The 26,353-nt window shown below is 42.9% G+C and overlaps 1 protein-coding gene across 50 annotated transcripts in view; it reads right to left on the minus strand.

Moving 5' to 3' along the window:
* Positions 1-3,957: 3,957 nt before the first annotated feature.
* SVIL (supervillin) overlaps positions 3,958-26,353 on the minus strand; it is a 208,705-nt gene continuing 186,309 nt past the window's right edge. For all 50 annotated transcript variants that reach the window (XM_065586854.1, XM_065586847.1, XM_065586839.1 and 47 more), the window contains 15 exons: positions 26,006-26,142; positions 25,354-25,501; positions 25,075-25,220; positions 23,488-23,663; positions 22,842-22,986; positions 22,160-22,436; positions 19,862-20,013; positions 18,428-18,533; positions 17,457-17,664; positions 16,651-16,784; positions 15,584-15,739; positions 14,381-14,524; positions 7,478-7,599; positions 5,789-5,944; positions 3,958-5,634 (listed from right to left, as the gene is read on the minus strand). In XM_065586854.1, coding sequence (XP_065442926.1) covers positions 5,548-5,634; positions 5,789-5,944; positions 7,478-7,599; positions 14,381-14,524; positions 15,584-15,739; positions 16,651-16,784; positions 17,457-17,664; positions 18,428-18,533; positions 19,862-20,013; positions 22,160-22,436; positions 22,842-22,986; positions 23,488-23,663; positions 25,075-25,220; positions 25,354-25,501; positions 26,006-26,142 — 2,294 coding nt within the window. In that variant the 3' untranslated portion in view covers positions 3,958-5,547. The remainder of the gene's footprint in view (positions 5,635-5,788; positions 5,945-7,477; positions 7,600-14,380; positions 14,525-15,583; positions 15,740-16,650; positions 16,785-17,456; positions 17,665-18,427; positions 18,534-19,861; positions 20,014-22,159; positions 22,437-22,841; positions 22,987-23,487; positions 23,664-25,074; positions 25,221-25,353; positions 25,502-26,005; positions 26,143-26,353) is intronic.

Consider the following 26,353-nt stretch of genomic DNA (forward strand, 5'->3'; position numbering starts at 1 on the left):
CCTGGGTTTGTGCTGGTGACTGCTGAATAGAACATTTGTTACCTAATACTCTCCATTCGTGGGCTGACCTTGCTGTCATTTGGGCTGTGCCTCTCTCTCCAGCTACTCTCAGGGGGAAGGAGCGATCAGGAGGCGGAAAGGATAGACGCGTATGGTCCCATGGCAGCGATACTGGGGAAACAGGCAGGCTCATACCCTCAAACATGAATGTGGAGAAAAAAGAAAGGAAGCCTAGGACCCCCCCTTTCAGCCTTTGCTGCAGGGCCAGGCCCCTTCACCCCTAGTCAGACACCATCCTGTAAGAACGATGCAGTTTGACATTATGAGTGTAACATTGCACCATGGCAACATTTAACCAAGCTTAGGTGGGGCCCTTGCACAAATTTAGGGGCTTGCCCACCTCCTCCCTTGGGCTTAGGTTCTGAATGTCCATTTTAACCCTCTGGTGGTCTAAAAGAGGGGAAGCTGGAGGACACAGGGGAGGGTAGGAGATGCTGGATGAGTCTCCAATTCTTGCACTATTCAAATCAAACCAGAACATTTCTGACTCATGGAGTTATTCTAGGGTTCTGGGATCACCATCATCTGCTCTGACACTGGGAAATATTATCTACAGACTTCTCGGGGCATTTATAGCACTATTATTCACAGTCAGCTCATTGGTCTGTGTGCTACTTTTACACTGCCCCATCCAACCACCCCTTCTCCCTGCCCCTGATTGCCCCCTGCGGCCCTATCCAACCCCCTCTCCTTCCTGACTGCCCCCCTGGGACCCCTGCCCCCATTCAACCCCCCCTGTTCCCCCCCAACCACCCTGCCCCCTATCCACACTCCCAGCCCCTGACCACCACCCTGAAGTCCCCTGCCCTCTATCCAACCCCCTCTGCCCCCTTACTGCGCTGGCTGAGGCACCGGTGGCTGGCGGCGCTACAGCCGCGCCACCTGGCTGGAGCCGGGCCACGCTGACGCCACCACCACGCAGCACAGAGACTGGGTCAGGCCGGGCTCTGCAGCTGTGCTGCCCCAGGAGCTCACAGCACCGCCACCCAGAGCATTGCGCCAGAGGTGGAGCGAGCTGAGGCTGCAGGGGAGGGGCTGGGGCTAGCCTCCCAGGCCAGGAGCTCGGGCAGGACGGTCCCGCAGGCGGGATGTGGCCCACGGGCTGTAGTGTGCCCACCTTTGGATTAGATACAGAGAAACAGACTATGAGAAACAATACAGTGGCAGCCACTGTCAACAATGGAAAAAGTCAAATTGGAAGGCAAATGAATATAAACATGGGGGTAGGCAAGGAAGATCTGTGCCAAAAACTACCTTCCTGTACGGCACTGTACCCAAAAAAATCCAACCCCCTAACAATGCCCAGCTTTTGGTCTGGACAAGCTGCAAAGTCAAATTTCCTCCCACAGGAGGAGACATCTTGGGCATATATGATCAATCCAGTCCCCGTCTCCTCTCCGGAGGTATGTAATGGTACCTGTACCTAGCACCGTACCAAGCAGCATGGTAGGGCTTTACTCAGTTTTAACACTGACCTCTTAGAATAGAAAAATCTGCTAAAAAGGTAAAGTATTAGCTTCCTTAGTGGCACTGGTCGTTGGCGACTGGATGTCCTTATGCACTTGAGCAGGTGGCAGCAGGTCTCCATGCTGCCTTCGCAGCCATTTCTTAGGTTGTTCGATGATATCTACCAACGCATGCCCATATGCCTCTACATAAGGGAAAGTGGTGTGCTCTCCAGCTATGTACCAGGGTTGACATACTAGTTTTAGCACTGCTCATCTGCAACCGTATACAAGTGGCAACAGAACATTTTAGGTAGAGAATGCAAGTAGTGGAGATTCTGTCCCGTTATTTCCACCCTCTCTCCAGTTCAGGCACTGGCTGAGCCGCATAGCTGGTATGTAGAGTGAAGGCGAGAGTTCAGGGAGCCAGCTCCAGACAACTATGAGGCAGGTGGTAGAGAGATGCAGGCGTTCCCAGTGGAATTTCTCTCTGCCTGCTGAAGTGCCTTTTTAAGAGTCTCCCCCTCCCCCAACATTCAGCTCATGACACCTGGAATTCAGAGAGAAGTAATCCATTAGTTCTTTTATAATATAGGAGGCACACTTCATGTAGACTGAAATGAGTGGTCCACGTAACTTACTGACCAAGGCCACTAACATAGTGTTATGGTTTCTTGTTCATGGAGTCCCGCCCACCCCATTTTGCATTACCTGTCTCCACATCATCCAGCCATCGTCAATTGATGACGCAGAGATATTAGTGCATTCTTTTGGAGGCGTTTGGATGACGCTTTTGCCTTCAGTAAGGGCCTGCCCACAATTCTTGGTACCAAATACTGAAACCAATTGGAGAAAAACAGTAATCAAAGGTAAGATTACTTGTTTCTTTTCCTTCCTATGCTTCATTAGCCTCCTCTTGTAGCTGAAACATACCAGCTGTGGGTTTTTCAAGCATAAAGTTATATTTGTTTTGGTGTGTTTGCTTCCAGCCCATTTCACACCTAACAAATCCTTACATAAACATTCTTGCACATGCAAGCAGGGGGAGAAAAAAGCAACATTGCTACAGATGTCTAGATCGCGTGTGTACTTAAAAATAAATAAATAAATAAATAAATAAATAGCTAGCCTTTGACATCAAATTCCTAATTATGACACATTTAAGTCTGCAAGCTGGAAGTTACGAGAATTTGTGAGACTATCCAGAATGCTGCTTTCATCTAATAGCTGAATAGCCAGCCAGGATGACACACTGAAGCTACAATTGTCTTTTCCACAGAGCCCAAGTGCCAGGCATTAGCTCTTGCCTTATGGAGGGCACTCCAAAGATTTAGGTGTGCTCTCACGAGACTGCTCATTGGCGCTTGCACTTCCATTTCATTGAGAGCTGCAATCACAAGAATTCAAATATTTTAAAGGCTCCTCCTCCTTCATGAAAGGACAGGCCATTTCTAACTACATCACAGTGGGCAGATCTTCTGTGAAAAACCCATATGCAACGATTCTGCTTTATAAGGGCACATGCTCAGTGATGTCAGCCTTACGTGTTCAAAAAATCTGAGTCCTCCTCCCCCCAAGTATGAGTTTTGATCAAAAATGAAAATTAAATAATAATTTATAGGTTCTTTTTATTTGCCTCCTGGTTTTTCAGCCGTCCGAGTTCACATTTTCAAACTTTTTTCCCCTGCAACCATAAGAACAAGAAATTTACCTTTTTTAAATGAAAAGCTCAGAGTCTCATACGATCACTCCAGGTACTGGGACTAAGAGACACTCCAAACAGCATAAGAAATGTCAAAAATCATGAGCGGACCACACTGCATTCCATATTATCCGCCTCTGGATTTCTGTGCCTGCTTCTCTAATTGTTTTTTTAAGACTGTAGAGCAAGGGGCGGCTATTGTCTGTGTCTTGATCAGCACCCATAACACTGTTGGTGTTTTTAAAACAAACCAACCAACCCAAAAATCTAGTGATGGTCTCCCACAGTGGGGCAAAAACAAAGTCAGACTATGCAGATTAGCTTTTTATTGTAGAGACAAAATGAAAACAGTAAAAAAAAAAGTGAATGCATGAATAAATAGAACTAATCCTTAATTCTAGCTTGATCCTATCACTGCAAAGGGTGAAAGAAAAAGTGTTTTCAGGGGTTGGAAATATTGGCAGTATTTCCCCTTGGGCTATTATTTCTAACTCTTCAAAGAGACCAGTAACAAAAGAAGAGATACTATTTGTAAAAATCCTTTTGCTGTAATAACTGCACATCTGTTGAATGCAATTTAACATGGTACTTATGCCAGAGATGGAAAAAAAATTTTTTAGACTTAAAAAAAAGGGGCGTGCTAATTTAAAACTTTTCACTGATCTGTCAAAATACTTACAAAGCCTATTCTTTTTAAAGCACATGGATAATCAGGTTTTGTATGGAGGTTTGACAAAACATACATCCCACTACACTCATGATCCACTTTATTTCCCTGTGGTCACAGTCAGGTCAAGAGCAGCAAATTATCAAAAATACAAAGTCACTTGGCACTGATAGGTAACAAAGGTGTTATAAGTAGAAAGGAGATTTCCAGTAGCCTCAGTCTACAAGGCAAGTTTTCTGGGTTTACAGGTAGTATTTGAAAGGTACAATGATATTGCAAAGGTAACAGTAGCAATCCTTACAGAAATTCAAGGTCAGAGATAACAACTACCTGAAAATAAAGTTTCAAGCAATGACAAAATCTGACATCTGATTAAACAGTTGCTTGCCCAAAACTAATGCAAATGGCCACATTTTCAGTTCTACCACTTTCTTTGAGAAGGAAAATACAGTTAATATTCAATACCATGTTAATTTTGTTTCAAGAGCTTTACTCACCATCATTCATATTCTTGGTAGGTTTTCAATTGGCCAAACATTTTACATCAAGTATAAAAAAGGGGCAATTGAAAAGAATTCAATAGTTCTATAATTGTTTCAAGAGGTAGCACTAGTTAAGACTGTTGTACAGTCTAATTTTATCTTTGTATAATCATAAAGTTCTCTGTGTTATCTGCCACTCTGAAATCATAACACTGTAAAATCCTCTAAATGCCTCAGGTTACAAATCGTTCAAATGTAAATACAGTGTTATGGAACGTTTCTCAATGATAGCATAGGGTATATGTGTAAAGAATGACTAGTCAGAGCATCACTGAGTTTATTCTGAAGCTTTTACTTTAAGCTCTTATATAATGAAAGACGTTTAATCTTTACAACATGTATTAGAAACTGAGATGTTTTTATTTCTACTATTATAAAAGTAATATAGGAGACCGTTCTAAACCATCTTCAAAATGCAGACCAATCTTTTTTGTATATAAACTGTACACAAAAACAAGGCACTATACATTTTTGGATATTGAAATATAAAGGTTGATTTGCAGAGTTTCTAAAGAAACCCATGCCATAAATACAAATGCTTTGTTCAGTTTAGCACCTGAAGCAGCATTGAGAACAATTCATTACCTATTGCAGAGAAACTTTTCAGAATGCATAAGATATATATGGGTGGTATAGCTAATTCAGTATAAGCAACTGCCATCCAACTACCTTTCTGTATAGAGAATTTTTTTTTTACATGAAAGTCTTGAAAGTGAATACATATTGCATTGTTAAATACATACTTGTTCTATGTGTTTATATAAATATAAATTCTTTGTAATCCACAAAAACAAAATAACACTTTACAAAGAGAACATCTTCAAAAAACACATGGCAAGTCCTATATATAGCCAAAGGATTGTTGCAGTAGTAGCTTGAGAAACTACTGTTTAAGTGCACAGGAGAGCAAAGTTTAAACACATTACCCTTGGAGTTGAACAAAGCTTCCAAAGAGTTCTCTTGCACATTTACAATATTACACAACTCAAGATCAGGCAGTATCTAAAAATTTAAGATCATCTCTAATTTCTTTTTTGAACACTAATCCAGAGCAATTCATTTTGCTAATTCCAAGGTGTTGAAAGTGACAATACAGATCCCTCTGGTACTATCACTAAGCGATAACATTACTTAGAAAAGTCCTTTTGCCTTTTTCACATTAACCTGCTTCCAAGAGGGCAGTGCATTGTACTCGTCTCTTGTCATCTCTAAGGCGACCTGAATTTAAGACAAAAAGACACATCGCTGTTAGGAAAGTCATTTACTAAACTCAAAGTGCTCACCAATCGAGTAGTGAAGCTATCACAAGAGAGGTTTGGAATAATTCAATACATGCACGTACACAATAATTTATCTCCCCCTCCCCCCTTACCTCAAAGTCTTCATCTGAAAGATAAATTTCAAGTTTCAGTGGATCAGCTCCCTCAGGTAGAGGCCTAGCTAAAAGATCTGCTAGTGGATACACAGTTTTGCACAGCTTGGCTAACACGTCCTCTACAAGGATTATCTGATTAGAAACTTCAGCATCCTGGAGGAGAGAAAGGAATGAAAGGAAAGAGTTTAGAAACATGCTACTGAAATCAGCAATTGCTGATTTTAAATACAGCCTACTACAGAGCTGGTACCAATTCTGCCCTAGCTGGGAATGGTTAGCCGGCCCCTGTATTTTAGAAGTAAACTATGCACATTTGGTGCTAACCCAGTTCCTTGGCTGGAACAATCTGCTGCTATAAAATATTTGTATTTAAGAACACAAGGGCACTCCTCTTCCCTAAGAAAACCCATTTCACCCATTTTTTCACTCCTGCCACCACATTTTGATTAAGGAGGAAGACTTTCAGAAAACTCCTGGAGATAGCCAGTGTCTCTTCTTGGTAATAGTTTACACTTAAGAACACCCTGCATCTGAGGATCTTAAAGTAGTCACATGGGCTGGAATTAACTTCATTTCCCTGAAGGGGAAACTGATGCAGAGGCCCAAAGAAATCCCTGTAGCATGGCAGTTTGACATGGTAGTATGGAGATTGTGATTTGAATTACATAAAAACAGGGCCGGCTCTAGGAACCAGCAAAACAAGCTGGTGCTTGGGGCGGCACATTTTTAGGGGCAGCATTCTGGTGTGGGCCATGGTGTGAATCAACTCACCTCCGCTGCTGCCGCTCGCGCGCCGCTGCTCGCCCTCCCTCCCAGGCTCTCAAACCCGGGAGGGAGGGGGAGATCCCGAGCGGCCGCGGGGCGCGAAACAGTTGATTCACGCACCGCGGCCGCTCGGGATCTCCCCCTCCCTCCTGGGTTTGAGAGCCTGGGAGGGAGGGGGAGACCCCGAGCGGCTGCGGCGCACGCTCTGCTTCTCCCTCTCCCTCCCTCCCTCCTAGGCTTGAGAGCCTGGGGGGAGGAGGCAGGGCTGGGGATTTGGGGAAGGGACGGGGTTGAGGCAGCGCCGGGGGTGGGGTAAGAAAAAAACGGGGCGGGGGGGCAAAATTGTTTTTGCTTCGGGCGGCAAAAATCCTAGAGCCGGCCCTGCATAAAAAAAAAACCATGCTGCTGCCTGTTTTGTTCAGTTACACTGAGACTTTTCCAGGTGGGTCATCCCCACCAAAGAGTATGCGATATTTTGTATGGAAACAGACAATATTCCAGTCCATACTTTCAAAGAAAACAGGAACCTACCTTGTTGGGAGACAGAGGCAGAGCTTAATCAAGGTTTTGTGCAGCTCAGAGGTGGCACCCCTATTTTATCTTACTAGTTTTTAGGTAGGATTCAATGTTAAGAGTCAAGTTAAGAATCTTTTAGTTCCACTTCTTAAATCTTCAAAGAATGAAACATTTACTAGAATGTATGAAAATCTATAACTCATTGAAAATATCTATAATGCACTTGTCAAAATTCAACCATGTAATGATATTTATTTCTTCCAGATTCCTGAAGTGCATTATTTAGGTTAATCCTCTGGAGTTCGGGACTTCCCAGCATAAAGCGTGCTGGCTGTTACTAACAATAGCAAACAGAAAAATACAAGCGCAGCAACAGGAAACAATTGCAATAGAAGGCTTGTTTACCATTTCTGTGATCTCGGCTATGTCTTCTCTGTGTTCCCAGCTAGGGAACATATTGGTGAACGTCAGGGGTTCAAGACCAGCATGAATTAGGTAGGATTTCGGAGGTTTCTTTACATTTTTTCCTACAACATCCAAAATATAAAACGAGAGGTGTTGTAAAACATGAATTATCTTGCAGGCTCTCGGTCACTCTATATTGCCGGGTAAAATTTTAGGAGGGCCTTTCATCTAGACCAGAGGTTCTCAAACTGTGGTCTGCAGACCGCCAGTGGCCCACAAGCTCCATTCAGGTGGGCCGCAGTGAGTTCCCTCTAAGGTGCATGCCTGGGAGACTTCACACAAGAAAATAAAGGGCCACACACCTAATTAGTGGAGCCATGCAGGCATGGCTCCCCAAGGCCACCACCTCACCTTACATGTGTCTCTTCTCCAGGGTCCAGGCACTTAATTAGTTTGGAATTTGGGACGTTCAGGGCCGCAGCGTCCAGAGAAAGACAACTTTCCCCAGCTCCAGGGCTGCGGCTGCTGGGGAGAGACCCCCGCTCCTTCTCAGCCCCAGCTTGGGGGCTGCCGCGGCAGGGGAGAGATGGTACATCCATCGCATTAGAAAGGTAAGACTACTGATATTAAATTATGAGCTGTGAGCTTTTATTTGTAGAACAAAAAACATTAATTATTATAAAGTTTTTTTTAATATAACACTTTTATCCAAAGCGCTTTGCAATAGTTAGCTAACGGTACAAACAACATTTGGAAAGATCATTAAGTGGTCCGCCGAGACCCTCAGCAATTTTCAAGTGGTCTGCGAAAAAAAAAGTTTGAGAACCACTGATCTAGACCAGTGTTTCTCAAATGTGGCCACCATAGGGCTTTTCTTGCTGCCACAGCCTCCTGGGCTGTGATGGGGGCGGGGAAGAAACGCAAAGCAGCAGTCCCTCCTCCAAGGCCGCCAGTGAGTTCCCCACCTTCTTGGGGGCAGAGGGATCAGGCTTCAGCCCTGGGGTGGCTAGCCACGGGGCTTCAGGCTCCATTCCCTGGCCACACAGTGACGGTCTCTGGCCCCAAGCTCATCACCCCCCATTGCCCTGGCCCCCACTGCCTCTGTACCCACCTCCTCATTCAGGGCTTAATTTGTCCCCAGGCTTGCTGGGGCTGAGTTAGTCTGTTGTGTAAAGGGGCTGAAACAGTCCCCCCCCTTCAGTTAATTCAGTATTTTAGGAAAAATTGTCAGAGCGGCCACCAGCAAGAGTTGGTGGCCGCACTCTGAGGCCACCAAAAAATGTGTTGTGAGAACCCCTGATCTAGACTGTGCTCAACAAACTTTCTTTTGCACATCAGAGCAACTTTAAAGGGTGTATTGTTCAATATTCTAAAAGTGTACCTATCATGTCATCTCTGGGCATATGTACAAATCCAAATACGTAGCTTACTACTGAAAAAGAACAAAACAAAATGGACTCCTCTCATAACATGCACAATATAAGCCTTCCCTCCCTCCCCATGCCCAATCCATCACCCTGCAAAAAAGCCTGAGTGGAAAGATGAATTTTGCATAATGTTCTGAGGTTACCAAAAGAAGGGAATTCCAGAACAGAGTGTCCGGCATTGAAAATGTCAGCAGCATGCAAAATTCAAGTTTGGAGACCCTGGTGAGAATCTCTCAGCTGCCCACAATGTCACTGCAGTATGTGGGGAATGCAAGGTGGTAATGGTGGTTAGAAGCTAAACCATACAGGCCTTTAGAAAGCAATACAAACACCTGGAATTGTACCTAGAAGTGAACAGGAAATCAGTGCAGTCTATGCAGCACTCATAATATGCTCCCGATGGCCAGCTGGACCATTGCAATTTGCTGCAGTTGGAACTTACAAAGGCGCTTCAAAGGATGCCCTGCACACCACACAGAACACTGCAATAATCCCATCTGGAGGTCAGAAAGACATGCCCATAGATAATGACTGCAGTTATTACACCAAGTGCAGACGAAAAAAGGCACTCTTGGCCAGCTCAATTCATAGCAATGAGGGACCCACGAATGCTCCTTGATGGTGAATACTCCTGAAGAAGGGTGGACAAACATCCTTAAAATGGAGACAGGCATGATTTCTCAAAACAGCCTCATACCATCTTGTCTGGAGCCTCATCCAGCTCTCTCTACCCCAAGTGCCTATCTCAGGTAGGCACTGAGAAAGATGATGACAACACGGCAACTCAGCTTGTCATTGGCATAAACCACAGGAATGAGAACACAACCTTGCAAGAGATCACACTTGAGCTGTTACCAAGCAGTCTAGGATCTCAGAGGACATACAGCACCAATCCAGGATCAAGAGTGATCCTGTCTATTGCACTCACTGTCTGGACTTAAAACTGTGTGTGGTTCATGGTCATAAAAGCAGCAGGCGGATCTAGAAGAGTCAGCATGGATACCTTACTAGAAAGTCAGTCACGAAAACTAGTGCCAGCTTCACACTATAGCTACACGTAAACCAGACAGACAGGGATCAATGAAATCTGAGGAGTCCAGACACTGCCAGAGTTCTCTTCACCACTGTGACCCAAGAACCACCTAATGCCAGTTGACAAGGGGGAGCAGAGGGGTTGCAGAAATCTCGTCAGTCTGGTGTGTACATTCTAGTCTACCAAAGAATGTCATGGGAGGTCTCAAATGAAAGCCAGTGTCAGCTGGGTCATTAATATTGTTGTGAATTCCATGTATAGATACAATGTAAGGAGTTATGTACATATACTGAAAATGTGGTTTTCATGTCTGTATCAAGGCATTAAGCAATAGTAAAGGTGCAAAACAGGTTTTCCTCCAGACAGGAGGGAAGGTGAGCAATGTCACTGTTTGGGATGTAAATCAAGCATTGTATGCTAACACAATGGATGCCCATTTACACATGAAGTCAAACTTCAGTTAAGGAAGAGATGTGAAGTCAATATGGAAGAAGCACACAGGAAAAAAAAACCCAATCCACAGGGAGGAATAGAGGGGGGGTTTACTGGCTAAGAGTAAAGAAAATGAACTTTGGGGGTATACCTAGAAGGCAAATAAGACACAGCCTCACCCTGTACCTAGGAAGTAAATGGACAGCACGTTTGCATTCATAAAAATGGGCTCTCAAGCAGCCTTGGTTGAAAACGCTGCAGAGGACTTTGGGTCAGATAAACTTCTTTAGACAGGTTAACTTGTTAGTTAAGCTAGAGTGTTATGATTTTATTTCATATGTAACCGTTTGTTTCCAGTATTCCTACTCACTATCATTTGAAGCTTTGATGATAAACTTCTCCTTGTTTACATTATAAATATATCCAAGTGTGATATTAAGCAAAATGCTAATCCTGACTTGACTCTTACAAGTTGGTGTGTTCTGATTGGGAACCTGGCAGTTCTGTGAAAAGCCAGCATGAGGGGCTGGATATCACAGAGGAACGCTTCAAAGGGACTCAGAGACTGGGGTGCACCTACTGTGACACTGCAAGGCAAAGCTAGGGCTGGCATAGCTCAGGGGATCGTGTTTGGGTGGGTAACAGGCTGGTGGTATTAGGAAGCTGACACCCAGATAGGCACAAGGAAAACTCTCTCCTCAAACTAGAGGTGGAGGGTAACAAGGTGACTCTCAGTCCGGTGTACCCAGAGAACCATCACAACCACTTTCTCAATAACTCTGCAAACTGTGAGCACTCCATGTTTTGTTTGAGGTCAAACATTTGGTAGCAAACAGATTAGAAAGAATTTAGTCGCACGAAACAGACTAATCTACAGAGCTTTAATCTCAAGTATCCCAATGAACAAATTAGCAACAAATCAGAATCCTTCAGCTACACAATTTAGACAAGGGATTTATCATCTGAATCCTCCAGTTCCACAATCGCATTGTGGAAACTGCTTGAATTTGCTATATAATACTACGACAGCGATTTGAAACTCTGCAATTTGCAAAATTTGTCAGCCTAGTCTACACAGTAAGCAACACAGATCAGTGATACTAGTGGTGGAGTATAGGAAGGATTGCTTGTGCCAGATAATGCTCTAATATCGGCTTAGCCATCTGGTAGGACAATTTAATTTTTGAATGGAGAAACATTTTCATCATTTCAGTTAATGAAGTGAACTCTGCCCTCTACTCAGGCCGGTTTGCCTTTCTTATGCAAGAATCCAAACTGCAACACACACTCTCCCTCTCTCCTATGCGGGAGCTCAGTCCTCCAAAGCAGCCTGCTGATTTAGCAGACAAAGCTTCAGAAAGTTTCAAGAAAATCTGACAGGTTAGATAAAGAGATTTGTGCGCAAAGAAGCACCGAGTGCCGCTAGGAATATTCAAGCTGTTATCCAAGGAGACAAACCAAAGTACTTCATATCATCTTGTAGTTTGAATGCTGGCTGTAAGCCAAAAAAAGTAATAAAACACACTTAAATTCTTCTGATTATCCACTTAACTAGATCCCTTCTTGCTATTCTCTTTTACTTTTAGGATAACTGCAGTATTTATATTTCTTGCTATTTAATTGTGCCATCTTATTAGGGCAATGAAAGACCAGCGCTAGTTAACCCATGAAAGATTAATTCCTGTAAAGTTTTCAGCATATCTGACAGGAGAATCACTCAACCCGCAGGCCCAAGAGGCTAAGAAACCAATAGAACATCATAGTCAAATGGTACCTGCTCCCACTGACACCGTGGCCACAAAGCTAGCTCCTTCTCCTTCACAGCGATTGAGATCATCCTGGGATTCAGATTGATTTTGGAAGGGGAAGTGCATAAGTAAAATATTAGGACTTCGATGGTGGAAAAACTTGCTACATCAACAGCACAAATAGCTCTTGCAGAACTATACCACACCTGGAAAAGGAGCAAAGGGAGCTTTCAACTCCAAAGCCACCGCAGCTGAAAAATCATAGCCAGCAGAGCCTACTGCACTTAGCGAAGCAATTAATCAGTTTGTGACACATAATCCCAAGCGCAGACCACCGAGGAGCTCTCATCCTACTTTGCATTCAAATACGGGGGAACAGAAAGGCAGAAAATCCAAACCACTGCAGACAGCATTCGCCACCCTGCTACCGTTACAGCCACTGAAATTCAAGAAATCCTGAGGCACATTCAAGTCACAACCTGCCCCCTGCTCTTTGATGAAAGCCGGGGGAAAAAAAGTTTTCATTAACATGAGGCTGTATTGTCTAGCAGCTGGAGCACTGGACTGTGTCTCAGGAGACCTGGATTCTATTCAAGGCTCTTCCATTGGCCTGCTGGTTGACCTGGGCACTGCACCTCCGTGCCTCATCTGTAAAATGGGGATAATGATACTGACCTCCTTAGTCAAGTGCTCTGAGATCTACAGATGGAAAAAGCTATGTAAGGGTTAGGTAGTATTGTCACCGTGTCCTTCAGAGTCTCAGAACTGCAATAGCCTGCCCCAGTCCTCAAAAAACCAGCATGTGGTGCAGAAGGGCCTTTCCAACTACTGCTCCATTTTTAACCTCCAATTCCTACTCCAATTAGAAACAACTCAAGGCCAACACGTGAAAAAAATCTGCCAACATCCTGGATGTACATCAGAATTCTGCACAACGAGTGCTCCAGTGACACAGGAAGAGGACCTCTGCATAGCAATGGATACACGTCATGTTTCAATGCTCAGCTTTTTGATAACTTTCCACACTCAGCCACAAGGTGTTACTGATCCATTTAGGTGACACAACAGGAGTAGATGGCACAGTAGTATAATGACAATCATTCCTCTCCTACCCGGACCCAGAGAGCAGTGATCAGTCACTGGCCCCTTCTTCCCCAAGGGCCCACACACGTGGAGTTCAACATTTATTCCTCCCGCCTCTTCAGCTCTTTCACATATATGAGAGACCACTGGAGAAGCTGGAAGGTGCCACTGACTCAGCTGTGAGTTGTACAGTTCATTTACCACAGCTGAAACCAATACCATCGAGGATGTCACAATGCCACAAGAGATCAGCTCTTTAGTTGTAACTGGAAAGGGTTGGCTCAAACCAAATTGGGGTGATGCTGGTGAGATGGAGGAAATGCTCTGAAATAACAGCTGGGTCAATGTGCTCTTCTTCCAATGAAGATATCCCATCATCCAACCCCTATTTGTCAGAGAGGTGAGACGCCTCAAGGTCCTTTTCTTCTCATCTCCAAGCTTGAGCCTTTTTCTATCTCCTTCTTCCAAGGAAACTCCATCCCTTCATCCGAGATCAGAATCCAGCCACCGCAATCCACGCATTCATCAGTCCAAGCTTGGATCACTGTATGTGGGACTAAATGTGGTAACAGTGCAGAGGCTCTCTAACTTGTGCAGATCATATCTCGTTGTCTCCTTTGTGAGGCAGGCCACTGTGAGCACATCACCCCATACTTTGCTCCCTACATGAGCTCCCAGTCAGCTTCCAGCTTGTCAGTTCAAAGCCTTGTTCCTGATTTTCAAAGCCATCAACAAATCAGAACCCAGTTACATCAGCAATTGCATCTCCAACCATTCCTTTGGGACAATACACTTTACAAAACCCAGGACGAAGCACATTAGAGCTGGAGCCACAGCATTCAGCATTAAAGGGGGTTCTGTAGTAGCATGAATTTCCAGAGATCAGACTAATCCACCATCTGCCCACTTCCCTCTTTGAGGAAGTACACTCACATTACAAGCAAGATGATTTAAATACAATAAAACATTGCTTCCCAAGAGAGGCCTCTAATCCTAATGGAAGGATTGATGGAAAGAATAGACAAATTCCTTGAAGTTTACTAGGGACCTCACCCTAGTTTACTAGGGACCCTTGCTGATTTATTTTACCTGGGGAGCACTTAAATACTCTGGTGAGTGTTACTATAGAAACCTTAAAATAGTCAGGATCAACACTGGCACAGAGTAGCTTTCTTATTACCTCTGCAGTATTGGAGTACTGTCTCCATGGCACATTTCCTGTCTGTAGCCCATCGGATTCGAGCTGATCCAGTTATTTTGTTTTCTACAGGCCACCAGCCTTGCCAAAGATACACTTCATGGTGATTGTCAACAAGGAAGAGTGCTATACAGCCAAAGAAGATCCAAAAATACCAGAGATTTAGTCAATATATGTTTTACTAGTTTTTTCCATAAGATAAACTGCATAGCCTTGATTAAATCAGCCTATTTTGGTTGGACAAATGAGACTCATCTTAGAGTCCATCAATGTCATTTGTTATCCATCCACAGAGATTTCTGTAAACCCAAGAAGCAAGGGGCTGAGCTCTGGTTCCCCACAGGAAACAGTGTGCTTTCTTTAGTAATAGTTTGGGTACAAATACTGCTATTAATTAAATCTGAACAGACCCATACTTTACTCCTGGGGGAATTCTGTGCCACTGCACAATGCAGAATTTGTGCAGAATTAATGTTCTGTGCAGAATTTCCGGCTGCCATTAGGGACAGCTGGACCAGGCAGAGCCCAGCTTCCCACCTTGCAAATACAGGACACTGCTGGGGCGGAGGGGGAGCTGGAGGTGGGCACTGGGGAGAGGAGGTGCGGATGTCTGGGCTGGGGGGTGCCCTGAGGCTGGACTCTGGGTGGGAGGGATGTGGGTGTCTGGCTTGCAGGGGCCCCATAGCTGGGCTCTGGGGGGGGGAGAGGGCATGGGAGTCTGGTCCTGCAACGGGGCTTTGTAAGGGAGGATGCAGAGAAACAGGAACTGGGTTGTCGTAGGGATTTCTTTAACTTTCTACTCCTGGGGGAATCTAGCGCTCAGAGGTACTTTGAAATAAATCACCAAAATAACTGAAACTGGTGTGATCATACGATGTTATTTTGACAAAATATGAAGAATTTTAACGTATTGCGCGCAACATTTTTAGGTGCAGAATTCCCCCAGGAGTTCTGCTTACTGCATCCCAGTGCAAAGCAGTGTGGGACTATGCCTTTTCCCTCCCTACTTGCTTGTTGCATTAATACTTTTATAGGTCACCATTGTTCAATAACTCCTGTCAGTACGTTTCTCTACTTACATGTTAGAATAACTTTATACTAGGGGTCTCTGTATTCGGGACATTTATTCCTGGATATCCTAGCTGGGATCAGTGCAGTATTTACATCAATAGTCTGCTTCTGTACCTGGCTGTGGGGCAGTGTAGAGATCCTCCTGCAGAAATGGCATGGAATTGACAACAGTGGGATCTCTTGCAGGATATATATATTCAGTGGCTGAGAAGTCTCCTGATGAACTGCTGAGGATGAACAGGCGTGGGGTGAAGTTAAACTTTCCAGGATCTAATAGAACAAAAGACAAAAATGTCTAGTACAGCAGGACAAAGTTAATTTGAAAAGCTGCATTTACGCTTGCTACATTACACTTTGACTTTTGAATAATCAGGAAAGGAGATTGGCAATGGCTGGGATAGAAAGCATTTTAGCTTTAGCCACCATTTTGAATCCAACCCTGACTAGCAGTGACCAGCCATTTGAGGTATGTCCACACTACAATTAGAGTCCCACCACCTGAGTGGGACTCATGGGGTTCGGGTGAAGGGCCTACTTAACTGGGGTGTAGACGTTCAGGCTCAGGCTGCAGTCTGAGCCCTGGGGCCCTCCCATCTTACAGGGTCCTAGAGCCCGAAATTCTACACTGCAATTAAACAGCCCTGCAAGCCCAAGTCAGCTAGTATGAGCCAGCCATGGGTTTTTAATTGCAGTTTAGACATACCCTTGGTGGCTGACTGTTCTGTGGCTTTGTGAGACAGGCTTACTTCACATATCTACTACTAAACTGACAGATTTTCATATTGTAAAAATCTGTCCCACAACTACTATCTTTGTTGGCAGTTCCAGAAGAGGGGTCAATGATTAAACACAAAACCATCATCCAATCCCTCCAGAGGAGAACTGCAACATATTTGGTGGGCTAAGAGTTAACTGCTGCTCTGTTCTGTGGGGGAGGGGGGGGGGAGGAGGAGGACACTTCACTCTCCGGCCCCTTGCATCCCCAGACACCAATAGATTCACTTGTGTGTGGCAGGAAGCATATTTTATTCTCCAGTGATTTCTTTACTTCACCTTGGCCCTGACTATTGCTAAAGTTTCACATCAACAACGGAAATGTGTTCAACTAAAAAAAAAAAATGTATTTTATAGTCCTACAACACAATAGCATGTAGGTAAAGATCACTGGACTGCAACACTACCTTGCAACATGCAATCATAGGCTTTTCGATCTCTCCTTCCTAATGCATCCCAGAATCCCAATGGCTCTGACCCTTCATCACATTCATGTATTGTCACCTTGCTGCTGCTGTGCAATCCAGCTTCCAGTGGACATCTGCAATACAAAGAAGTGATGTGAACCCAATACCCTTACTTCCAACAACATACAGCTTCATGCACTTGTCAGCAACCCAAGCCAGTCCAAAGACTGACTCTCTGGACACTGGCACTTCCTTTTTGCCAGCCTAATCCATATGAAAATCAATACAGGAAACAACAATGTAAGGTCTGATATTTCAGGAATGGTATTTATTTGTACGACTAATCATATATGCAGAGCGTGAGAGAATGCTCATGTGAGCTCTTTACCAGTTCTTCAGTTTCTCCTTTCCATCCCCCATCAGTGCCTCTTGCAAGCTTCCTTCCCTGGCCTCGTCATACCCTCTCTCTCATAAGGCTTTTTCTTATCCTATCACCTCTGTTAGGTCATAGTTGAATCTTTACTTTTAGATGCTTTTCGGTCTCCCATTCTTTTACAGTAATGGCAATTCAGTACTGCAAGAACAGTAAGTATATCTCACCCTATTGGGATTGTGTGAAAATCAGAATATGCACATAATGAACTAGGTGCCCTGTTCATTCCTCCTCTCCCAACACGCAGCCTTGCTGCAACCTCTTAACCCACTCCCGATCAGTGCTACTGGAGGGTTGCTGTTTTTTTTCTGGCAGACAGCTACATTTAATAATCCAGCTACAGAATACAAATGTCTATAAGTCAGCTACTTACTGTTCTTTTATTTTATTCGCTGCTGTTCTTCCTACATCCTTTGTGTGAGACTGTGCTTTGCAGCCATGCCACAGATAGATAAGGGCTTTATTTATATTGAGGACAATCATAGACGTCCTGGACCTTAGGCTGCTGCAGTGACATGCTACTTCAAGTAAATTTCCTTCAATGGAAACTTCTCCTCGTACACAGTACAGCCTCCAGTCACCTGGAATGGGCACAAACAGGACAAAAACTTTATTACATTCTGGCAAAGTTACTTCTAATTCAAGATCTTTTAGGATAAATGGCAAGCACTGCATTGCATTACACAATCTTAAACTGTCACAAAGTGATAAAAGGAAATTCACAGTCAGTTTTATCACTGCTCCGTAACCCTCCCCCTTTTCTATTTAGGGTGAACAAGGGACCAATATACTAATGGTACCTTATCTTTTAATGTCATCTCCACTTGGTGAACTGCAATATTTAGGCGTATCAAGTCAAGTTCAGATTTATCCCAATACAATTGCAGCCTTTCCAAGCTGCCACTGGATTGAAAAGAATTTGCCTAGTGTTCACAGAATACACAGTAGGAATTGCAGTGCATGGTAAAAAGGTCACAGCAGCTTTGTTTTGTTTGAGTAATAGAAGTCCAAAATGACAACATGCAAAACTGCAAGTTCATAATCAAATAATCATTTTTTGCCATGTAAAACAGAGAAGCATCTTAAAGCAGAGGGGACAATTTAAATGTATGTACAGCAAAATGAATTTGCTCCTGGGTTGACAAAACACATTTTAAGTTTAAGTGAGGAGTGAACTAAAATGAAAGCATGAGTATAAGCCCCGTGACAAAGATCATCTACAGAAGAAGCTCCACTATTCCCGTTGTTATAGAATGAGTACTAGTTTAGCTTTCATCTAAAATCCATTTTTTCCAGAAAAGGAGGACCATGAAGCAGAAAAAACATATCTAATAAGTGATTTACTTTGTGTATTTTCTTCTTCCTCTTCCCTTCTTCCAGCATGCACAACCATCCCTCCCTGGAAGCACTGCAGAAAGCATGGTGGTTCTTTTCCTTGAAGCACTTGTACCTAGAAATGGAGAGCACCACAATACCGAAACCACAGCAAATGAATTTAAAGATTGAGGAAAAACTGCCTCTTGGCAGAGTATTAAAAATAGTATAGTCCTGGCCACCCACAAGGGTGGTTTTTCTAATATGTTAAAACGCTGACTATTGTTTGAGCTGCCAAATACATCAACATTCAGTGGGACTCATACATGTTGTTCTGGTTAGGAACTGCATAACTAAGAGGAACCTATACCCATGTTGCAGTGTTCAGCAATCTTAAATTTCAGCGGATAATTAGCACTGACTATATTGTAATTTAAATTGGTTTATTTTCAAACAGCATTGGAGTCCATTAATGGCAGGAGTCATCTTCTCAAAGAACTGAGACATTTTGAGACAATAGTTATATGGCAGCCCTCTGAAGATTGTAAAAATCATATACAGACGCCCCCTGGGTTACGCAAACCTGACTTACGCAAATCTGCACATAGGAAAAAGTTCCGTAGAAATAGGAGGTTTTTGGGGGGGTGGGGTTGCGTAATGGTCGGGTATACGTTTCCGACTTACGGAAAATTCGAGTTACGCAAGGCATTCCAGAACAGAATGCTTGCGTAAGTCAGGAAGCGTCTGTACAAATATGCTTTAATATTGCTTAAAATGCTGGCTTCTATGAAGCCTTAAAAAGTTTTGTCATTATTGAACTGACATTGCTGCTTATTAAACGGATAGGACAGACTGGTTTACAATCACTTGCACAGAATTTGGTATGGGAGGTGTCAAATGAGATCATGTCCTTTGCTCCCCTTCACCCCATGCCTGCTCCCCAAGCTATGTCATTACAATACTTTGCAAATACAATTCAATTTTATATCTTGGCCTGGCAGAAAATGCTTCTTATGGGGCTTAGCAGAATGGCTGGAGCTCTTCAGCTACTTGTAGTGTGACAGAATATGAATTCCTTAATTGGATTCTGAACCTGAAGGCAGGGGATGTATCTACAAGTCATGCCTTTTCCTACAGCAGGGGGAAGGAGAGAAGGAACATTCTTCCTCAGACTTCCCAGAATGCAGATCTTGGAATTACATAATCCACAAAGAAGCAAATTTTTTACAATGCTGGAATGTTGTTCTGCAAGTCCAAAGGGGACTTTGGGGGGGCTGTATATGTAGTGGCAATAGGTACGACTTCTGCATTAGAAGGGAGCAAAAAAAAAAAAAAAAAAAAAAATTATCCCCAAATCTCACCACCACATTTACTCACCAAAGGTGGGCATTTGGACAGTACTAGAATTTTTTACTACCAATTTCCCATAGCAGTTTCTACATAGTGGATACGTCGACAGCTCACCTGTGCTCCTCTCTCTTCATCAAGCTCCACAGTCATCAGTGCTGATGTGCCCTTCTCGCTCACTGTGGAGTGCCTCCCTTGCCAAAAGAAGTACACACACTTCTCTTTTCCAACAGCCCTTCCTTGCTGTTCTCCCTTTTGTCTGCTTCCAACTGCAAAACAAATGGCTCACGTTGAAGGAAAACAGCTATTGCTAGCGTTGTGGAGTGCACAGCCAGCCAGCTCAGTGATGTGAAATCCAGTGCAGCACTGACTACCCGCACAATCTGAGAAACATTAAGTCAAGCAGTGCAAGATGCATGTGCCAATCCTTCACAGGGACATCATCTGGTGGAAGTAAAGCCGCACGCACAGACTCCACTGACTGGCCAAAGGCCTCCAAACCAGAAGAAGGATCATGTAATATAATTAACATCACTTGAGAGAATCAGACAACGTGGAATGGTGTAGCCAGTCATGTTACCAAACAACAACAAAAACACAGCGTCTCATTTTCCATAATACACTGTTCTTTGGCAGCAAGAGATTAGCTGGCTGCTGAATGATATTAGAAACAGCAGCAGTTGAGACAGCTACAGGCAGAACACGAACATTCTTCTTGGTATAATTATATTAAAAAAGGAAACTGCAAGAGGATTCCAAGTTATGACAATCAGAGAACACTAAGTTAATAACTTACTTTCATGAAAAGAGTCTCATGATTACTTGTAAAAGTTTCATTTTCCAATTAACTAAATGCTCCATGTTAGTCTGAGCAGAGGACTCGGAGCCAAGAATATTTTTTTTTTAGAAAGACCTTTATTCATTATCTGAATATTACAATTAGTAATCAAAAGCATGTGTGAAGAAAGACAAGTTCTACATTAAAACCCTTGATGGATAGCTTTACTTTAGTTAAAGAACACTCTGAATAACCTGACACACAATTAGGACAAGATTTTCAAAAACTGTTTAAAGTTACTCTCCGAAATCTATTTTGACACCTACCAGACATTCAGAAGTGCTGAACAATCACTCTGAAAATCCAGGCCCTCTAAAGTCATCTCAAATTGGGCACCCAAAATCACTAGTTACTTGAAAATCTTGGCCTCAGTCTCCTCCTAAACCCTTCAAAACAGTGAAAGGCGGTGCCTCCTTTGACAAAACCAGCCCAACCGAGCAGATTTGTACTTTCAAACTATTTGCAAAGTGTAAGGAAAAAAACAACAACCCCAAATTCTTCAAGGAGTGAGAAGTTGGTTTTCTCTTGTTTTGTTTACATATGGAATCAGTTCATGGTTTCATGTTTAAGTCAGATAGTTTTCTATTCAAAAGTTTCTGCAACAAAGCATACGTGTCTGGGTTTACTTCATCTACAGCTACTCTCAGATTCAAATTTCACAGCCTTTTGTCCTCTAATTGGATTCTCTAGTATCTTGACTCCACAATCACACATTAATCTGCATTTTCTCACTACTTTTAAGAGTGAAGCCATATTTGTGCTGTGGCTGATTAGGGCTTGCCCCCTTGGAACACACTTTTCATTTGTGGGGCTGTTCGTACTTTATTTACCAATGGGCCATCTCCTGTTCTGGAGTTCATTCCCCATTTTGAAAGCATGGAGTGAGGCACAGCCCTACCAGTCCCCTACCTAAACAAAGATCACCCTGAGTTGGTTGTTTGCTAGAGATCTGCCTAATCAATCAGTCTTTTAATTGGAGCACAGTTAAGAATTTTCAAATCAAGGCTGAAATGCATTGATGAGTGTTTGGAGAGCCAGCACAAAGAGATTCCTTCCCTCCTGGCACTTCGGCTTCACAGTCTAGCACAGACTTTTGCTTCCCCCTTGGTTCCTCTCTCCACTACCTGGAAAAGGCTTCACCTGGAACTAAACCTAGATCTCTTGCAAGTCAGTTCAGAGCACTGCCACTAGTCCAGCTCCCTACCTGATTCAGTTCTACGTTAAAGAAGATTACAATTACTCTTGATATCATCACTCAAGCCATTTTGCAAACCAAAACTATGCGACTGCAATTTGGATGCAAGTAAGCCAATACATGGCAAACTGCTGTATGATGGCACAGATTACATTTTGGTGTGAGGAAGAGGAAAAACAGCAATAGTTTTACCAGGAATTCTACTTCATATCTTGCTTGCAAAGTTCGTTTAATGGCCACATGCTGTAAGTGAATTCCTGTCATTTTGCCTAGTGGGGTGCATCACATGCAAAGAAATTTAGCTCTGGATTTTGCTATAACATTAGCTGTTTTAGCCACAGACATCAGTATCTAGCATGAAGAAATTCAGTTGTTCACTAACCTGCAGTGCTCACCATGTACTTCCATTTAACCACATACGTGTCTCCCTCATGGAACTGTCCAATGCTTTGTTTAGGCAGCCTACTGTAATCAAATTCCAGGATGTGCCAGACATCCACGGAGGCAGTGATAATTTCAAACTGCCTCCCATCTTCTCCTTCAATAAATCCATAGCCACGGCCAATATTTATTCCATCCAAGACTGTGCCAACCGTAGTTTGGGGCACCGGTACCATTAGCATGACATCATATGGTTTAAAGTCAGACCTGGAGTCTTCCTGTGATAAGACATGTAACAGGTTGGTTCTTTTTGGTCTACGTTTAGATTTTTTTCTTCTTACCCAATGATTTAATGATAAACATACAAGGAGCAAATGTATGCGATACTTTGTGACACAGTGGTACGGTTTTCCTTTTGTACTAAAGCCAGTTTTGAAGCATTGATCAACCCCCCAAACATTAGTCGATTAAGAGCATGTATGTGGGTTTACCATCAATGATATTGTTCTGGTTGACATTTTAAAGACAGACTGATCAAGGAAGCAGTTTAGACCACTGAATACAAAACTTACGTCTCTGCTGATGAATATCAGTCATTTATATGTTTTGAATTCAAAATTGTCTTCCCATTACAGACACACAAATCAAGTATTGAAAATACTCAGTAAGTTTATTTGCTCTACCTTCTGGTGAAGAGATTCACTCGAGTTCTTCTCATTGTGTTTCTTCAATTCTGTCCAATCAAGAAATTTTTCTTTGAACAATATGGTCTCATTATGTTCTGTGAGTCTGCCAAAGATAGCCCAGTCAGGACGCCCTTGTCCTTTTCTGTATTAGAAAAAAACAAAAAGCTGGATTAAATTACACACTGTAACATATATGCAAGAAATCAAATGGTTTAAACATCCCTGAGAAAACTCAAGTTCAATACAGGTTTCTAAGTCTTTACTCTAGTTTGCAAATTATAAAGTTTGAAACTATTCAGATATCAAACGTTTGCCAGTGACTTGATGTAGGATTTTAAAGGTGACCAGCAAAGGAAAGCAAACGGCTGTGTACCTTCTTCTTTGTACAAAGGCAGCCTGAAAGATTTCGCCTCCCCGAATGTTTATTTGCCAATACACAGCTCCCCAGCTGGCACAACTTTACATGTTATATCATGCTGGCTCATGGCAACTAAAAGCCATTGTTTCCACAAAGAAAAATGGCAGCTGGCATTTACACACTGACCCAGTCTAAGGGAATTCAGTTGCATTAACTCCCAATAATGTATATCCCCAGTATATCAATAAGAGAGCAAAAGTACTATAACAGCTGCAAGTTTGGTACCTTGGTATAAGGGGATTGCACTCTCCAGGGTCTAGAGGATTTATGTCACAATTGGCGTAGTCAAATGTTCCATTCCACAAATGTTTGGCCAGCTGGAATGCTACTTTTCTCTGTGCTAATGTGACTTCTTTCCCATGCCACACATATACTTCGCTGCCGAAATCAAAAACCAGAACCTAGAAATAATTACAGTAGTAATTTAACTGCAGGGAAAATATGCTCAGTTATACCAAAAACTCTTTAGTAGAACAATGGCCAGGTTGTGATATAATTAATGTAGCGAAACAAATACTTACAAATGTCCTATGTGACAAAAGGAGCCGACAATGAAATAGCAGCCACAGCATAGCATTTGGGTTTGACTTATGGGCCTGATTACTTGCATATTTGGTAAGCAAGTACAGTAACTCCTCACTTAACGCCCTCCCGCTTAACGTTGTTTCAAAGTTACGTCGCTGCTCAATTTAGGGAACATTCTCGTTTAAAGTTGTGCAATGCTCCCTTATAACATAATTTGGCTGCCTGCTCTGTCCACTGCTTGCAAGATTCTGTGGAAGAGCAGTGACTTTACAAGGGAGCATTGCACAAGTTCCTCTTCTCCGCCTTCCCCCCCGCCCCCAGCGCTTAGGACTTGGGGGGGGAGGGGGAAAAGAGGAGCAAGGACGCGTTGTGCTCTGGAGAGGAGGTGGAGTGGGGGTGGGAAGGGGTGGACCTGGAGTGGAGCGGGGACAGGAAGAGGCAGGCCTGGAGCATCCCCCAGCAAAGTCGGCGCCTGTTCTTCTCGGGGAAGCTGCCGCTGCTGCTGCAAAGGTGCTTCCTAGCATCCTTGCCTGCAGCGGGCTGTGCCTGTGTGGGGTAAGCCTGGGGCACTTCCCAACCACAGTACAGTACAGTACTGTACAATATATAATGCCTTTTGTCTGCCCCAAATTTTTTTCTTGGAACCTAACCCCCCGCATTTACATTAAATCTTATGGGAAAATTGGATTTGTTTAACATTGTTTCACTTAAAGTTGCATTTTTCAGGAACATAACTACAACATTAAGTGAGGAGTTACTGTACTAGGAATGCTACAGAGGAATTTGCTTACGAGGGAGGGAGTTCATAGGAGAACTGAAAGCTCTCACTGATCACAAAGCAATACTGACTTGTTCTAAGAAACTACTTTCAATTCCTCCTGGTTGGATGATGTGGCTGCAGTGAGAATTTACTGAGGGTGGAAAAGAGTTTTGGGAAGGGGAGACGAAAAAAAAGTTAGGACCATCTGGTTTAGACTTGGATGGACTGGAAGCAAAAGAACCCACCATGGACAAAAAGGGTTGGAAGTCTTTAAAAGTTGTCAGTGTTGAGATAATACATTCTAATTTTTCTTTACTTTCTTGGCACCAAGGGCTCTGCAGATGGTCAGTCTCTGGCAGCGAAGGGTTTAAAGTACCAGAAGTACAAAGGACCTGATTTTCAGTAAGTGTGCAGATGTGTATTTGCAATTGTGTGCCTACAAACTTACTGAAAATCAGACCATCAGTATTTTCCAGAGGAAGTGTTAAGTGTTCCAAATTCAAACTCCTAAATGTAACTTACTGTACCTCTTTGGATTGTAGCAGAGTACATCTTGGCATTTTCCCCCAGTAGTCATCATCAGGAATAAGTTTATCATCTACTAAACGATAGATGCAATTTGTTTCTATTATTGCAGCTTCGTACATTTCATCTTCCTCGGGGTTTCCAGCAGCTTGAAGAGAAAAAAAAAAATCAAGTACTCAATGTTCTAATATTAAATTTCTCTACATTGGAACAGTCAATTCAGCTATTTTACGATGATAAAACATCAGGGGCTGAAATAGTGAAAATATAAAATCTCTTACACTGGTAACTTGTCTGGCCACCGAGGAGTTTCCAGAAGTCTTTGGCAGCATGAGTATGGGTATTTATCCCTTCTTCTATGGTCTGTACATAAGAAGCTCTACAGCCGAGTTCCCTCTTTGTCTGAATTAAAGTTGCAAGTTCTGATGCCTAAGAGATTAACATAATTATCTGAATAGGATCGGTTAAGTCATTTGTGCACGTTCAGTCGAGGGAAAGTGCAGGAGTGAGAAAGGGGACAGCACGGTTGGTAACAGTGGTAATGGTCATTACTTCTCTTTTATTAAACACCAAGAAGCTAGAGAAAAATGACAACTACACCAGTGCTTTTATTTGTAATTCCAATGAGAACTGATCCTAATGAATGCAGAAACAGAAAGGACATCCTGCAATTCATACTATTTTTCTGTTTGAATACAAATCCCTTTCCTGAGGATTTCCTATTTTCTATTGTGGTTTTGCAACTTGCATGTCCCACGTCAGCTTCCAATAAATGCAGAGGTTAGGGGAATAAGACATATTTGCCTCCCACTGATTATCAATGATATGCTACTGTGCACATATTCCAGCACTGGACTATTCAGATAATTGGCATCAAACGTGATTATGTGAAAGGAAGAAATGGCCTGTGAGATCTCATTTTAGTGGACTAACCTTAGCTTTTTCTATGACGTTTGCAAACTCTCCTACCCAAAGGAAACAGTAATGTGGAGTTAACAACAGGAAGCAGTCACCACTGTTCAGTGATGAAGCCCTTGGTTCAACTAATCTTGTTTGAACATGTCTTCTTCCTAAAATATAAAACCAGGATAATTATATTCCTAAAAATACTGCCATCAATCTTTGAAGACCTAATTATTTTGAATGAAAGACAAACTTGATCCCATTGCACTAATAATCCATTCCCCAAAGTCTTTCATTAGAAGAATGAATAAAGAACAACACAGGGTTCATACTTGGGGAAAACAATTTGTTTTCTTCTAACAACTGATATTTCTATAT

The sequence above is a fragment of the Chrysemys picta genome, chromosome 2 (genome assembly GCF_011386835.1).
Source record: "Chrysemys picta bellii isolate R12L10 chromosome 2, ASM1138683v2, whole genome shotgun sequence".
In the NCBI taxonomy this organism is placed as follows: domain Eukaryota; kingdom Metazoa; phylum Chordata; order Testudines; family Emydidae; genus Chrysemys; species Chrysemys picta.